The 16,035-nt window shown below is 35.5% G+C and overlaps 1 protein-coding gene across 3 annotated transcripts in view; it reads right to left on the minus strand.

The window, feature by feature from the left end:
• Positions 1 to 16,035, minus strand: part of LOC120529567 (dnaJ homolog subfamily C member 13) — a 301,442-nt gene that overhangs the window by 174,030 nt on the left and 111,377 nt on the right. For all 3 annotated transcript variants that reach the window (XM_039753466.1, XM_039753464.1, XM_039753465.1), the window contains exons 7-10: positions 12,570 to 12,776; positions 11,507 to 11,602; positions 9,292 to 9,383; positions 3,463 to 3,629 (exon numbers count right to left, since the gene is read on the minus strand). In XM_039753466.1, coding sequence (XP_039609400.1) covers positions 3,463 to 3,629; positions 9,292 to 9,383; positions 11,507 to 11,602; positions 12,570 to 12,776 — 562 coding nt within the window. The remainder of the gene's footprint in view (positions 1 to 3,462; positions 3,630 to 9,291; positions 9,384 to 11,506; positions 11,603 to 12,569; positions 12,777 to 16,035) is intronic.

Below are 16,035 nucleotides of genomic sequence, written 5' to 3' on the forward strand. Positions count from 1 at the left end.
AATTAAATAACTTGCAATTCTGTATGCATTAAAATCTTCACATTTATGAAAACAAATAATAGAAATTTTAGTTATTTAATGTGAATGATTGAAGTACTGCAGTCTTTTGTAAAAGTTACAGTAAGATTAAAGTTTTGTGAAACAATAGAATGCAAAGAAAAATCCAATCAACAGTTTTTTTACATTTCTAAAAACAAATATTGTTACTGAGGCAGTATAATTAAATTTTATGAAGGTCATAAAATTTATTTCAATAAATATTACAATTATTTGTAAACAATATACATAAAAATTTTGAAACAAAATTTAAATAAACATCAAAGTACAAACAATACTAATGTGGTCTTTGTAAACAATTGTTAAGAAAACTAACACTGACACATTTAAAGGATTTGCATAAATACAAATAGAACACATTGCATTTTTGTGTAAATAAACTCCATTTTGTAACATCCCATTTTTTTGCAAAACAGACTAGCATGTCAAAATGCATTTCCTGAGGTATGTTCTTGTTCAGCCTTAAATGAGTCATGGCATACTAAATATTTGCTCTGAAGCACAGCTGGAAGTTTGAGTACAGGAAAGAGTCACCGTTTATGCAATTGAGCACTGAAAAGTTCCAGCGCCTTACATTATATAGAAATTGTGATGAGATGAAACTTTAAATCTACACATAATAAATTAGAAGAAAGTAATTCCACGGAAGCACACTTTGCAGAGATGGTTTAAAATTGAGGGAGCAAAACAACCTCAGTGCTAAAGACTGTTGCCCCTGAATGAACAACACAGAACTCGCTTTGCGTCAATCACTTAAAAGCCTGTACAGCAGCTTTCCTTTTGCCACTTCGCATCTCTGCAGCTCGCTTTGTGAAGGGGGGGCTGAACGAACGCTAAGCAGAAGTGGACGGATCAGCTAATGGCTTTGTGCTGCTTCTGCCAAGATGCCTGTTCTGCGCGTTCTGAAGGAGGAGGAGGAGTGTGTGTGTGTGTGGCTGTGAGTGTGGGTGTAGGGGGGGTGTGTGTGAAGGCTGAACGCACGCTAAGGAGAAGTGCTTGGATCATCTGCTGACTTTCTGCAGCTGCTGCTGGCAAGCTGCATGTTCTGCTTGTCGCTGTTTTAAGAGCTGGGAGCACCTGAAGTTTTTCTGCCAAAAGCATTCCAACAACTGCTAGGTTAGATGTCAATGAACTTGTTTTAAATTGTTTGTAAGTAGGGCGTGACGTGCAAAAGTAACTGTCTCACAGGTTTTGCTTCCTAAGGTTGTAATGTCTAGTCTTGCGTGTCGTCAAAGTGTCTGTCTGAGATGATCTTGTCTTGATCGCTTCGCTCAAAACCCCCCCCTCATCCACGGAGGCGCGCTACGCTCCTGCCACTTCGCATTGTGAAGGGGGGAGCTGAATGCACGCTAAGGAGAAGTGGACTTGTTCTGCTTGGCGCTCTGCGCGTCAATCATTTAAAAGCCCGTACAGCAGCTGTTCTTCTGTCTAACTGCCTTGTCTTGCGTGACATTAAAATGTTTTATAATAGAGAAATGCTACTCATATCCTTAGCCCGACATCCACATATCATATGTGTTTACAAAGTGTGTTTTAATAAGTTTACATGTGTTTAAAGCATGTGGGATGGGTTTTTTAAGGCTTAAACTATAAAAAAGAAAAAAAATTTAATTGTATGGTCTTTCTGTATTGCGGATTTTTACCTATCGCTGATGGGTCTGGAACGCAACATCCGTGATAGGCAGGGATCACTGGATTATCAGCAGCCAATACAGCATAATCTGTTAACTTTATAAAACCTACTGTATTTGAACATAACCTAGGAAACAATTTATAGTGGAGAAGTCACATGACTGAATAATGAATCTTGTTTAGGGCAAGAGTAAGCTCCTTACAAAAGACTGTACCAGGATTTTAATGCTGTAAATACTGTAGTCCTTAATGGTATAACTCTGTTATCATGGAACATGGAAATGTGTTAAGGAGGACCTCAAATAAAAGGTAGAAAAAGCCTCTGATGGCTTTGCTGAAAAATAAAATAGTCACTGCTGCCTTCTTGGGAAAAAAAAGTCTAAATTAAATTTATAAATCACATGATCTTCCTGTGTGATATCTTGACAGATGTTTAAAAGTGTATATATAAATAATCTAAAACCTCAGGTTATTATTGTATAAGTAATTTTATGGTACCTTAAAATGAGATTATTATATTTTGACATTTCACTAGATTAGCTTAGACAAGTATTACTAGAGTACAAAGCCAGCAGTTTATTACAAGCCGTCTAGTCAGCGAGCATGTGAAACTCAAAGACGGCAATTGCTGACCTCTTTAGGCTGAGAATGTCACATTACACAACTAAGCTTCTTATAACAGCATTAACTTTCCAATATATTGCAAGCTAGCCTCATTTAGACACCATCTTTTTTATTTTCCAGTCTGTTATGGTACAACAAATATGTGACATCAGAGATTACACTTCTCTCATCTATTTGTCTGATCAAAAACACCTGCTCCCTGTCTTTACTTGCGGCACCACTAAATACATTGTTCTTCCGGATTTGCAGATATTGGTCAACAATTCTCGCACACAGAAAAGCCCATTCCTATCATTCAGGACACAGTCCAATCTGTTTGCTTTTGTCGGGGAAAGTCAGGCTAGTGTCGCTAGATATACCAAAGTATATGGTAGGCAGTAACCAGATTGCATCAGGAGTGCACCCAACATTCTGTTATGTAAATTAAGTAAATGACTGAAAATTCGCTGGAAAGGCACTGTAGTTTGCTAAAAACTTAACTCAGACTAACTTGGGATTGCTTGATTTAAAGATTTTTAGTATGGTCTTCTATTACATTTTGAAGAAATCCCTAAATCCCTAAATATTTTATACAATTCCAAAATTTAAATAACTCTGTAGCATGAATCTACACTGTATTTGTAACTTCAAAGCAAAACAGTTTTTCACAAAACTACAAAGCATATAATTATTCTTGATATACATTTACTAATTTATCAAATGTTTTTGTGTGTGTGTGTGTTTGAGTAAACCCAATAATTGACTGGCACTCCAATACTGATTCATGTTATGTATTCAGTCCTGCTGGGATATTTTACAGTTAACCCACGGCTCTAAACTGGATTAAGGGGGTTTGGGAATCCAATATAGTTTGACAAATCAAAAGTGCATGCCAACATATACCAGGGGTATAATATAATATTAATTCAACTTAACTCTAAGGTCTGTAACATGCAGCGCTTACAAATAAAATAACTAGCAGAACAATCATGAATTATTTTGCTTTAATGTATTTGATTATATACTTATTTATTCTAAATTAACTACATAATTTGAAAAAAAGACAAAATAACATGTCTATGATGAGTATTTAATATAAATAGAAGTGGTTGTGGTTGCAACACATAACCTGTTGCCCAGTAACAGTGGTTCATAAAGATGTATACTTACTTGGAGGTGCTGCCAAAAACTTCAAATGCAAACTTTCCACTTCTTCATCCACAGGCATACTAAGCAATCCCCACCTCTGGCCTTTATTTGTTGGAGCCATTTTCACACATACATCCCTGTTTCCGGATGCTCTAACTCCATCCAGCAAACTGGCCAACAGTGAATCTCTGCAAGACAAAATACACTGGACTATACATGCTGGCACATACAGTAGATAATAGATTAATTTGTTTTTCTATTTGCGAACTAGCATGATACTCACAAAAACATTAAAATCATTTTATTGCTTAACAAAGTAATCCAGTAGGCCTTCAAACTTTTATTCTGTTTCTCCTAGATTTCTAAAGGATGCAACTGGAGATATGACAAGCTTTTGTGAGCTTAAAATAAAGCTACAAAAACCTTTAATAGATTATTACTGATTTTAAGTTTATAAAAACTAAAGAACAAAAATCTGAAAAGAGGCATAAATAACAAGTTTGTAAAGGGACTGGAAAAGCACAATCTCACTATCAGAAGGGCTGGATATATTTAATTTCAAATTTGTTTAACTAGCATGGATACCAAAATTAATCCACAACAAAAAAATGGATAATTTTATGCAAGAAAGCAATTTAAGACAGGCATACCCACACAGTGTGTCTTGAAAAGTTTTTTCAGACTCTTTACAAGGTTTTAGCTACTGCCAGATAACACAATGCTCACAAATCTTGATCCAAATTCTATTTGTACAGTAAACTCACAGGCTCAAGAAAAAAAAAAGTTACTAAATAGATATCTTAAAATTAAAAACTGAAATATCTTGCAGGCACAATTATTCAGATTTTTGTGGAATAAGACCAAGCTTCTACCTGTTAAGGAAAATGGCCTAAGAAGAATACTACTGCCTTACCATTAATTTCTGTCTGTGATACACTAAAGTCATTGACACATTATCAACTAAAGAACTACAGTCTGTTCAGGAATCAAGGGTAACCAATTGAATGTGAAGGAAAGGTAATGAAAGAAATGAAAAAAATGCACATTACGTAGAGAGTGTAACAACAATTTAATAACTGGTTTGTAATTGAAAAAAGGCTGTTGAATCACATTTAAAGATACTACCCAGAAAAGGACATCACTCAAAACCCAATATCAGATCAAAATATGATAAGAATCAAAAGGGCAACAATAACCCCAAAAGAAATAAATGCTTTTGGGTAAAATCCAAAGTTCAATGTGTAGATTAAACCTAATACTGTCCATGCCTCAACAAAACAATTTATTTACAGTATAGCAAACTAATAGCGGCTTCCCATCAATGGGAACAGGGGGTAACGTTTTAGAAATATCTGAAATTTCAAAGATTACGGTGCCAGAAAATATTGCACGGGAGCTTGTTTCAGTCATCTAAATGGCTGAAGCTTGGAGGAAGATTCTTAAGTATGACAATAATTTCAAGCAAATCCATATTTTATTGGCTCAAAAGTAAAATGGTGAATGTCTTCAAACGGCCTAGGCAAACCTGTGGCACAATCTGAAACTCTCTGGTCAAAATTGCTTTCAAGAAACATGAAAAGAAATAAAATGAAAAAGACATTCAGCAAAAATCACTCTTAACCAGTGCACAAAACTAGTAGAGCCTAAAAAAAACTTAAAGTTATCACTACTCCAGAAGGAGACTCAACCAAATATTTATTTATGTACAGTATTTTGAAAAAGCAATGCAAGCAGTGTTGATTTTATGATATCTAATGACAAACAATGACTTTGCTTTTTGCGTGCTACTAGAAAAAAAAGCTTATTTAACAATACTGTATGCTATTCATGGAGATAGGTAGGAAAAAAGCAATAAACATCAACAACTATCTTTTTATGTGTATCTTCAACATGTACACTGTGTGCACAATTATTAGGCAAGTTGTATTTTTGAGGATTAATTTTAATATGGAACAAACACAGTGCTATCAGTCAATCCAAAATGTTAATAAACCTGAAACCTGAATAATTCACAACGGAAATGTGAGTGTGAACATCATCAGGGGAATACATATGTGCGCACAATTATTAGGCAACTTGCAGATTCATTATGCAACTAAAGGAAAAATGAAAATTTTCCCATCTCACTTGTTTATTTTCATCTGTTATAGTGAGAATAATAAACAAACACCTCAAAATTTACAAATAAACATCTCTGACATTTTAAAAAAAAATAAATCAATCAATCAATGACCAATATAGCCACCCTTCTTTCCAATAACAGTCATAAGCCTTTCCATTCATGGAGTCTGTCAGTTTCTTGATCTGTTGACGATCAGCTTTTTGTGGAGCAGTGACTACAGCCTCCCAGACACTCTTCAGAGAGGTGTATTGTTTTTCTCCCCCGTAAATCTAGCGTTTAAGAAGTGCCCACAAGTTCTCGATAGGGTTTAGGTCAGATGAGGAAGGGGGGCCATGTCATTATTCCTTCATCTTTAAGGCCTTTACTGGCTGGCCACGCAGTGGAGAACTTCGATGCAAGTGATGGAGCATTGGCCTGCATAAAAATTATGGTCTTTTTCCTGTATCACTGTTTGAAGAAAGTGTCTTGAAAAACTGGCAGTAGGTTTGGGAGTTGATTTTGAGTTCATCTTCAATGCAAAAAGGTCCAACTAGATCATCTTTAAAAATACCAGCTCATACCAGTACCCCACCTCCACGTTGGAGTGGAGCTCTGTGCCCATTACTGATCCACAGGTCCATCCATCTGGTCCATCAAGAGTCACTCTCATCTCATCGGTCCATAAAACCTTTGAAAAAAATCTGTCTTCAGATATTTCTTGGCCCAGTTTTGGCGTTTCAACTTATGTTTCTTGTTCAGTGGTGGTTGGGTTTCAGCCCTCCTTACCTTGGCCATGTCTTTGAGCACTGAACACCTTGTACTTCTGGGCACTCCAGGTAGGTTGCAGCTCTGGAATATGAAAGTACTGGAGGATAATGGGTTCCTGGTAGCTTCACGTTTGATTCTTCTCAAATCTTTGGCAGCTAATTTGCGTCTTTTGTTCTCAACACGTTTCTTGCGACCCTGTTGACTATTTGCAACAAAATGTTTGATGGTTCTGTGATCACACACCAATATCTTAGCAATTCCAAAAGTGCTGCATCCCTCTGAAAGACTTTTTACAATTTTTGACTTTTCAGAGTCAGTTAAATCTCTTTTTTGGCCCGTTTTGCCTGAGGAAAACTAGCTGCCTAATAATTCTGCACACCTTGATATAGGGTGTTGATCTCCTTAGGCCACACCCTCCCTCATTACACAAATACACATCACCTGACATGCTTAAATCCAATAAGCATTCAAGTTAATACAGCTTGGAGTTGGAATATACGCATTAAAAATGATGATATGGTCAAAATACTCACTTGCCTAATAATTGTGCACACAGTGTAGAAACCCATAAAGCCATACCCAAGTACATACTGGTCATAGTTCCTTCCAGGCATGATGCAAGCAGTACCCATTTTACAGAAGCTCCTTGTTCTCTCTGTTTTGTTAGTTACTAGTTTGGTTTATGATTAAAGTTAATCTCACTTCTGGCTTGTCACTAATAGTAACAACTAGAAATGGGAAAAAAGGATTTAAAATGTATGAATGATCTACAGTCCCTAGAAACCCAGGCAACCAGCTCATCTTCACTGCCTTTCTGAGAGGCTTCAAACTTAGGAGGGGTTGAGAAGTCTGTCACAGTGCATACAGGTACTGTGGCATTTTGTGTTTTATGGAGAGCTAGATTACAAATGCTGCATGGATTTCATCTTATATGAGCAAACAGAGACCCAGAGCACTGTGGAAAAAAGACAGGAGGGTGTTCGGTCATCTATGTGACTGAGTAATGGTGTGAAAGGAAGCGAATTACAGTTAAAACTACTGTTTGTAATTCTGACTGTCTGAATTTCTCCATGTTGCTTGCACAGGAAGCTATGTTACATCATCACTATTGTTTATACTCTCCACAAATGGGGACTCAGCAACAGAAATGATTTACCCGGTCAACAATGCTCTAATGTTGACTCTTTTTGACCCTGCAGTTATAATATGTGCTAACATCAACCATGTAATTTTGGAAGCAACTATGATAAATTTCTATCAGTTTGTATATTGTTCCACTCGAGGAAGTAAAAAGTTGGATCCTCTTTACTGAAATGGCTCTGAATGACTTCTTCCAAACAACATGAGATGAATATTGAGGAACTCAGTCATTGCATCACAGAGACTATAGACTTTAGTGATGACACTGTGGTGCCCTCAAAGACAGTGTGTTGCTGTCCAAACAACAAGTCCTGAATTAATAAGGAACTAAATAGACTCCTGAATGAGAAACAGAGCGCATTCAAAGCTACCAACAAAGAGGCTCTTACAGGAAGTAAAGCAAGCGCTGAAGAAAATGCAGAGTAAAGGAAGCATACAAATAAAGGTAGACAAAAACTTACTCAAATTAACGTGAAAGAAGTCTGGAATGGACTAGGCATAATTACTGAACTCAAACAATTCAGGGTGCTAGAAGGAGATATTGGACATAGCTAACATACTGAACACATTTTTTAATACATTTTCCCTCCCACTGCCATCTTCTTCCAATGACCAGTGCCCCAAGACCATCCCTGCTACATCAACTACTCCTACCTTTCAAATGGAAATGCTCCAGAAAATGCCACCGCCAGGAAAAACATCCTCCACTGTTCCTGATCCAAAAAAGGCAGGGACTTCTTCACCTAATGACTACAGACCACTGACACTTGTGTCATCTCATCTTATGAAAACCTTTGGGTGGCTAGTCCTGGACTACAGGTGTACTCTTGTGTTAGACCAACTAGACCCACTGCAGTTTGCCAAATGGACAAAGATTGGAGTAGAGGATACAGTCATCTATCTGCTCTACAAGACAAAGCTGACAGCACTGTAAGGATTAGGCTTTTTTTACTGGTACAGATGTGGGCAACACTGAAGCAACACAAGGAACTGTCCGGTCTCCTCTTCTCTTCACTAGGTATACTGCAGACTATAAATATAACACTAGGTCATGTCACATGCACAAATTCTCAGATGATTCTGTGCTTATGGGGATGAGACAGACTACAGGAGTCATTTGGAGAACTTTGTTTCTTGGTGCAGAAAAACCGCCTGTTATTTAACATCAGAAAAACCAAGAAACTAATTAGGGACTTTTGCTACAACAATTAACCTCCACAATCACTTTATTCAGACAGTGGATGTGGAGTTGGTACATTATTATTATTTATATTTTGAGCGCTTTGAGTAGTGAGAAAAGCGCTATATAAATGCAAGGAATTATTATTACAAGTACTTGGGGGCCCACAACTCTGTGATGGTCAGTGCGATTTCCATCACTGTGGTTTGCTAGGATGGCTACATCACTTCAAGAGAGGCCCACTGAATCAACAAACTCTTTAAAAAGCAGACACATTAACAATGAGCACTTTCATCCAACAAATTATTCAGCTGAAGTGTGTCAAGAAATGCTACTGATGCTTCAATATACCAGTGGCAATACACCTGGCTAATGCCTCATTGTGACTCTAACTGCCTAGTCAAAAGTTTACTTTCTTTTTAGTCAATCTGGTGTCTGATCAGACCAAACTGTGTGTGCACATGTGTACTTATGCATTTATTGAGCTTCTGTATTGAGCCAAATTTGAGGAGAAGTTCAATATATACTCTAAAGGTAAGCTATTTTATATATTTCTTTGAAATAAAACATTGCAAAGTAGAGGGTTACACCTTTATGTTAAATAAACTTACTTTGTAAAAAAGTTAATAATGACGTGGGAAAAATGGTAAAGCAAATTTACCGTTCTGTTGAAGAATATTTCCTTATTTGGCCCCTGATAAACTCCACTGTAAACAGTTGAGGATTTTCTTGGTCACAAACTAAAGCAAACACCTGACAAAAATAAGGATAAAAAAGACACATATAATATTTTAGACATAATCAATAAAAACACATTTCTTCTAATCAAACAAAGTTGACATTAATGGAAAAATCATGAAAAACCTCTGCATATAATAAAACGTTCTTTTATGAAGGCAGTTTGAGCAAGATAATTTTATCAGAAGAATTTCCACAGTCTAAGTGACTAATAAAAAGAGATGAGCATCAGACTCAGACTTTAAGGGAAGTGAAGACCCTCACAGGTAATACATGAATGCAAAATATTTATTGCAAGATTCTATGCCTAGCTCACATTTACTGTACTTAAACCAATTAATAAATGACTACCTGACAAAAAAACGTTTACCTTCTAGGTACTACTTATCATATTTCAATGACTTATCATTTGACTTGACTAATTTATTAATAATGTATTCAAAATTTAAAATATATTTCAATATATATTAAAATCTTAAAAATAAGCATGAAATTTCAAATTCCTCTATTCAGCTTTATGTTCCACTGGATGTCACTGTATGATAACTGCAGGATTTTCTATCCTGCTCACTAATTTGGCTGCATCCTGACATCAACTCCAGGAACAGCACTTTCTGTTTAAAGCTTATTAGCTTCTATTGCCATAAAAAGCATAGGAATTTCTAAAGTGAAAAAGAGCATTTTAAAGCATAGTATTTAATCTGAGAATTAGACTGTGCCGTGTTTTCAAACAAAAATAATTTTTAAACATATAACAGCAATATTATGTAAGTAAACATAAAACACAAACCAGTAAAAGAAAACAGTCACACACAATAACTAGAATCCAAACACATTCTAAACATTTCGGACTATTTTTAACTACTTCAAATGAACAATTCTAGCTATGATAATAAACTGACATTCTTTTACTATATCAAAAATGCAAAGACAGGAAATTTTCAGAAAGGCAGAACACTCCCTCTGTTCAAATGAAGAATATAACACTCCTAAATATAGTCTACAATGACATTTAACAAGCTTAAGTGATTAACTATAAGACCACCACAACAAAAATGAATAAAGGACAAAATTAAAAATGATCTACACATTTCTAAAAGGAATTTTCCCTGCTCAGTGTTGTAAAGAGCCAAAGTCAATACTGACTGCATCAAGTAAAAATTAAAACCCAGCATTATTTCTTTAGAATACACATTCATATAGATCTTCACAATTACCCTTACTCACACCAGGCCACTACAAAATGGGACTATGGGAGAAAGCTAATACAGGGGATCCAGATTTATTTAGGCAGGTATTTAACTAACTTTACCAGCAATATATAAAAATATCATTACTTGATTGAACCTACTACTACAGTGTCATGTGTGGAAGGTAAATGATATCATTTTATGTACAGTATAAAATTAAGATTCCTGATTAAATGAAAGAGTCGGAGAATGGCAGAATGGGCCAAACATCAGGATCTGTTGAGCGGTTACATGTTATACTGGGCATGAATTTTATATACCTGAGAGGGCTTAAAATTTGTACTAACATCTTAAGTTATTCATAAAAAAAACACTCAACTCTTGGGGTCACCTTCATGCTCAAGGATATAATGCATCAATTAGTGCTGTTAGGATTCCAGAATTCAGTGATATAAACTAAGCTATGACCTGTTATGGTAGTAACTGTATACTGGACACCAGAAGTTTGAGAATTATTTGCAAATGAAGGAGGAAGACCTTTTAGAAATGATCAGTAATGTTTCTAAATTTTATTAATACTGCATTGTAAAGAAAAGTACTGAAATTAAGGAGGCCTTATGAAAATTTGGATAGATCTTTGGGAATGACTAATGCAAAGTCAATCTCACAGATACACTACAACAACACTCAGCACATTTGAAAATCCTACCAAAATGGTGATAAAGATGTTTTAATCAAAAGTAGCTTAACACTGTCTTCAAAACAGAATGTCTTTGACATGACATAAAAAAGGCAATCTAAAGAATTCTTAATCTATTTTAGTAAACCTAACATTTTGATATAAGGCAACTCTAAACAACTCACGTGAAACTAGAGTTATCGCTGTTACTAAAATAATTCCAAAATGTCAAATATATTTACAATTGTAGCTGCCTTTAAACTACTTACCTCACCAAATGGCTTTAGTGTTACAATGTTGTATGTTGCTGGATCTCGTTCTACTAAACAAGTTTCAGTAAGGGCCAATGTCCTCTTAACAGGCTCCTAATAATAATAATAAAAAGATGGATAACAAAACAGAGTACAAAATGACTTATGGCACTGTTTTTACATTAAACTTTCAATATAAAAGCTCTGCAGCTCTGAGCAGATTAAAAAAATAAAATGAAAATTTAAAATCTTGTGGACTCTTAATATCTCTTAAGTTGTTCCTCTTCATGTTATTTACATTGAAATTGCCTTTAACTTCATTATAACTTTATTGTTAAATGTATTTATATAGTTGCTGTGCAACACAAGCTTTTAACAATAGTGGCATAAAGCACCTAATGTGAATATTATTAGGCAACTAATAAGGCTTAGCAAAAATGACTACAATATTAGTTGTAATTTATTTCTGGAAATGTGATATCAAATGTAGTACAGGTTCCCTTTGCCCAAAGTACTAATATCTGATGTGAATGACTGTTGGTGTATACATGAGCATGTCTTAAAAAGGAATGGCATTGTGTTCAGGGATAGGAAATGATCTTTCATAATCTTGCTTCGGGCAATGCGGAATATGAAAAGGAATGAATGAATGAATGAAAAACAAACACGTGCAAAACTAGACCCTTTCCACTATACACTACATAACCATCTAATAGTTTCCTGACATACTCTGTGCATAAAGAGATAAAATTGACATGGCAAGATATTGTACATGTTTAATTTAAAAAAAAAAAGTAAGAAAAAATAAGAAAGCCACCCAAAATGTTGGTGTAAAAACATAAAGTACACTACCTGTTGATAGGAAGAAAATATTTACAGCCAACAGATATGCTGGTTAAAACCACATACATTAGATTGTAGGTAAATTTGGAAGTACAAGGTATGATAAAGTAAAGCTATTGTTTAGATGTAGCTTATTTCAACACTCTGTATCTGTGAATGCTGCCAACCTCCTCCTACTCCAAAAAGTCACAAGTGGATCTAGCAAAATAAAAAAAATAAAAAAATAGTACCAGCTTACCGAGTGCCTTGGAGAGATTTTCTGCACAACAAATTCTGCAAGAGAGGTGACAGAGTCATCTGTGCTGTATTTCCCTAGTCGGAAGTTCACAAACTGCTCAAATCCTATGTTGTCTTTACGAACACGTAATGTGATGCCTATGTAGTTCCCAGCATGTTCAATTGCACTTTTGATTATGTCATCTCTTTGTTCTGATGCAAAAAGATGCTGAAAAAGCAAGAAATTACACTTTGTTAAAACAAGTTTAAGTTAGACTTTAAACTGCAAAATTGTGCTTACGATTAGAAAAGGAACATTTCCTTAATTAAAACAAAAAAGAAAAGTTATATACACGTACTACTTACTATATAGATTTAATTTATATACTTTTTTTCAATTTCATTTTATTTTTGCATGGAGCTTTTACTAACTATAGGCTTGGGGTACAATGCATCAAAAGCAAATTATTACACCTTACATAATTTACATAAATGAACATACAGACTGCATTAAACCTGCACCACAACACAGTATTTTCAGCTTGATAAACATCATAAGTATATGTTGGAATGTGTGAAAAGAACATTAATCCTTTTCTATATTATTAAATTAATTCACAATTTATGTATTCTTGGTGTTCACTAGCCTGTAACCACGATTAAAATAATATGGCTGTGACACAAAGAAACCTGTAATTCTGTCACAGGTGTACTGATAATCTTTACAACAGTGCTGTTGAAGAAATGCAATGCATTAAATTAAACTTCAACTGATAGCTGACCAGGACAGGCTCATTGAATAATGAGCAAAACTGCATTTTTCCTGTCCATTAGCTGCCAAACCCTGCAGCCCAGTCCAACTCCTCACCTCTCCTGACACCCCAAACAACAAAGGAATTATTCGAATTAAGCATTCTTATGTATTTTATACAAGCTTCACAATGCATTCTCTAAAAAAATGAACAAAAAATGAATACTTTTTTACTTTTGTAAAAAAATAGAAAACGATCAAAAATATTTATAGTAAAATAGTTTTAAGTGACGCAATTTTATTAAAAAATACACTAAAGAGTAAAGTAAAATAATTTAACTCAAATAAAATGCATAGATTCGTTAAAGTGAAATTTCTAACCGGCTTAATTATTGGAAAGAGGTTTTTTAAGGAATAAATTTGTTTGGTAAAAGTGGGTAAAAAAACTGATTACTAAATCTGACCATGACAAACAGAGAGGGCATGTTGAATAAAACTGTGTAATAATAATAATAACAACGAGATTAGCTCTAAAACAAAATGCAATATGGGTAATAAAAACATTACATATGTTTAATGTAAAACTAAATGTGAAAGAAAACTTGGCTGTTCCTCTCGTCTTGCACGCTTGTCTAAAGACTTTTGTTTGTTTCAAACTCCATCCTGCAAGCTAAAAGGCACAGGGCAAACTTATGAAACTTATTAGACATCTGTTACGACAGACACCTTAAAATGATTCCAGACATTAAAATTTTACAAAATAGCATAATCAGAATATATACAATGCAATATGCAAGTGCACCAACCTGCCATAAACAATGGGAGAGAAGGGCAAAAAATTACACTCTATTATGTAAATAATAATCCAGTACAGTAATAATAATTAAAGTAACAATGCTGAAATTGGCGTATAATAGGAGACACAGACATGGTAAAGTAAGATTAAACAGGACTGGAACTGCAGACTTTAAATGCACTGCTAAAGACGGACTTTATATGCATCATTCAAATGGGCTTACATGAAAATTTGTGTTAAAACTCCACAAATGTTGTTCTCTGTTTTTCAGCACCATCAATGACTTGATCATTATACTCTTCATATTCCATCTTTCTCTGGCAAGCTACAAAAAAGCTCTCCATAGCTAAAAAATGGATGCCATGCATTCATTGGATAAAATATTTCACTGTTTACATACAGTAGGATGCAAAAGTTTGGGCAACCTTGTTAATAGTCATTATTTTCCTGTATAAATCGTTGGTTGTTACGATAAAAAATGTCAGTTAAATATATCATATAGGAGACACACACAGTGATATTTGAGAAGTGAAATGAAGTTTATTGGATTTACAGAAAGTGTGCAATAATTGTTCAAACAAAATCAGGCAGGTGCATAAATTTGGGCACCATTGTCATTTTATTGATTCCAAAACTTTTAGAACTAATTATTGGAACTCAGATTGGCTTGGTAAGCTCAGTGACCCCTGACCTACATACACAGGTGAATCCTATAATGAGAAAGAGTATTTAAGGGGGTCAATTGTAAGTTTCCCTCCTCCTTTAATTTTCTCTGAAGAGTAGCAACATGGGGGTCACAAAACAACTCTCAAATGACCTGAAGACAAAGATTGTTCACCATCATGGTTTAGGGGAAGGATACAGAAAGCTGTCCCAGAGATTTAAGCTGTCTGTTTCCACAGTTAGGAACATATTGAGGAAATGGAAGACCACAGGCTCAGTTCAAGTTAAGGCTCGAAGTGGCAGACCAAGAAAGATTTCGGATAGACAGAAGCGATGAATGGTGAGAACAGTCAGAGTCAACCCACAGACCAGCACCAAAGACCTACAACATCATCTTGCAGCAGATGGAGTCACTGTGCATCGTTCAACCATGCGCACTTTACACAAGGAGATGCTGTATGCGAGAGTGATGCAGAGGAAGCCTTTTCTCCACCCACAGCACAAACAGAGCCGCTTGAGGTATGCTCAAGCACATTTGGACAAGCCAGCTTCATTTTGGAATAAGGTGCTGTGGACTGATGAAACTAAAATTGAGTTATTTGGGCATAACAAGGGCGTTATGCATGGAGGAAAATGAACACAGCATTCCAAGAAAACACCTGCTACCTACAGTAAAATATGGTGGTGGTTCCATCATGCTGTGGGGCTGTGTGGCCAGTGCAGGGACTGGGAATCTTGTCAAAGTTGAGGGATGCATGGATTCCACTCAGTATCAGCAGATTCTGGAGACCAATGTCCAGGAATCAGTGACAAAGCTGAAGCTGCGCCGGGGCTGGATCTTTCAACAAGACAACGACCAAACACTGCTCAAAATCCACTAAGGCATTCATGCAGAGGAACAAGTACAACGTTCTGGAATGGCCATCTCAGTCCCCAGACCTGAATATAATTGAAAATCTGTGGTGTGAGTTAAAGAGAGCTGTCCATGCCTGGAAGCCATCAAACCTGAATGAACTAGAGATGTTTTGTAAAGAGGAATGGTCCAAAATACCTTCAACCACAATCCAGACTCTCATTGGAACCTACAGGAAGCGTTTAGAGGCTGTAATTTCTGCAAAAGGCGGATCTACTAAATATTGATTTCATTTCTTTTTTGTGGTGCCCAAATTTATGCACCTGCCTGATTTTGTTTGAACAATTATTGCACACTTTCTGTAAATCCAATAAACTTCATTTCACTTCTCAAATATCACTGTGTGTGTCTCCTATATGATATAT

This window comes from Polypterus senegalus, chromosome 5 (assembly GCF_016835505.1).
Source record: "Polypterus senegalus isolate Bchr_013 chromosome 5, ASM1683550v1, whole genome shotgun sequence".
Taxonomy (NCBI): Eukaryota; Metazoa; Chordata; class Cladistia; order Polypteriformes; family Polypteridae; genus Polypterus; species Polypterus senegalus.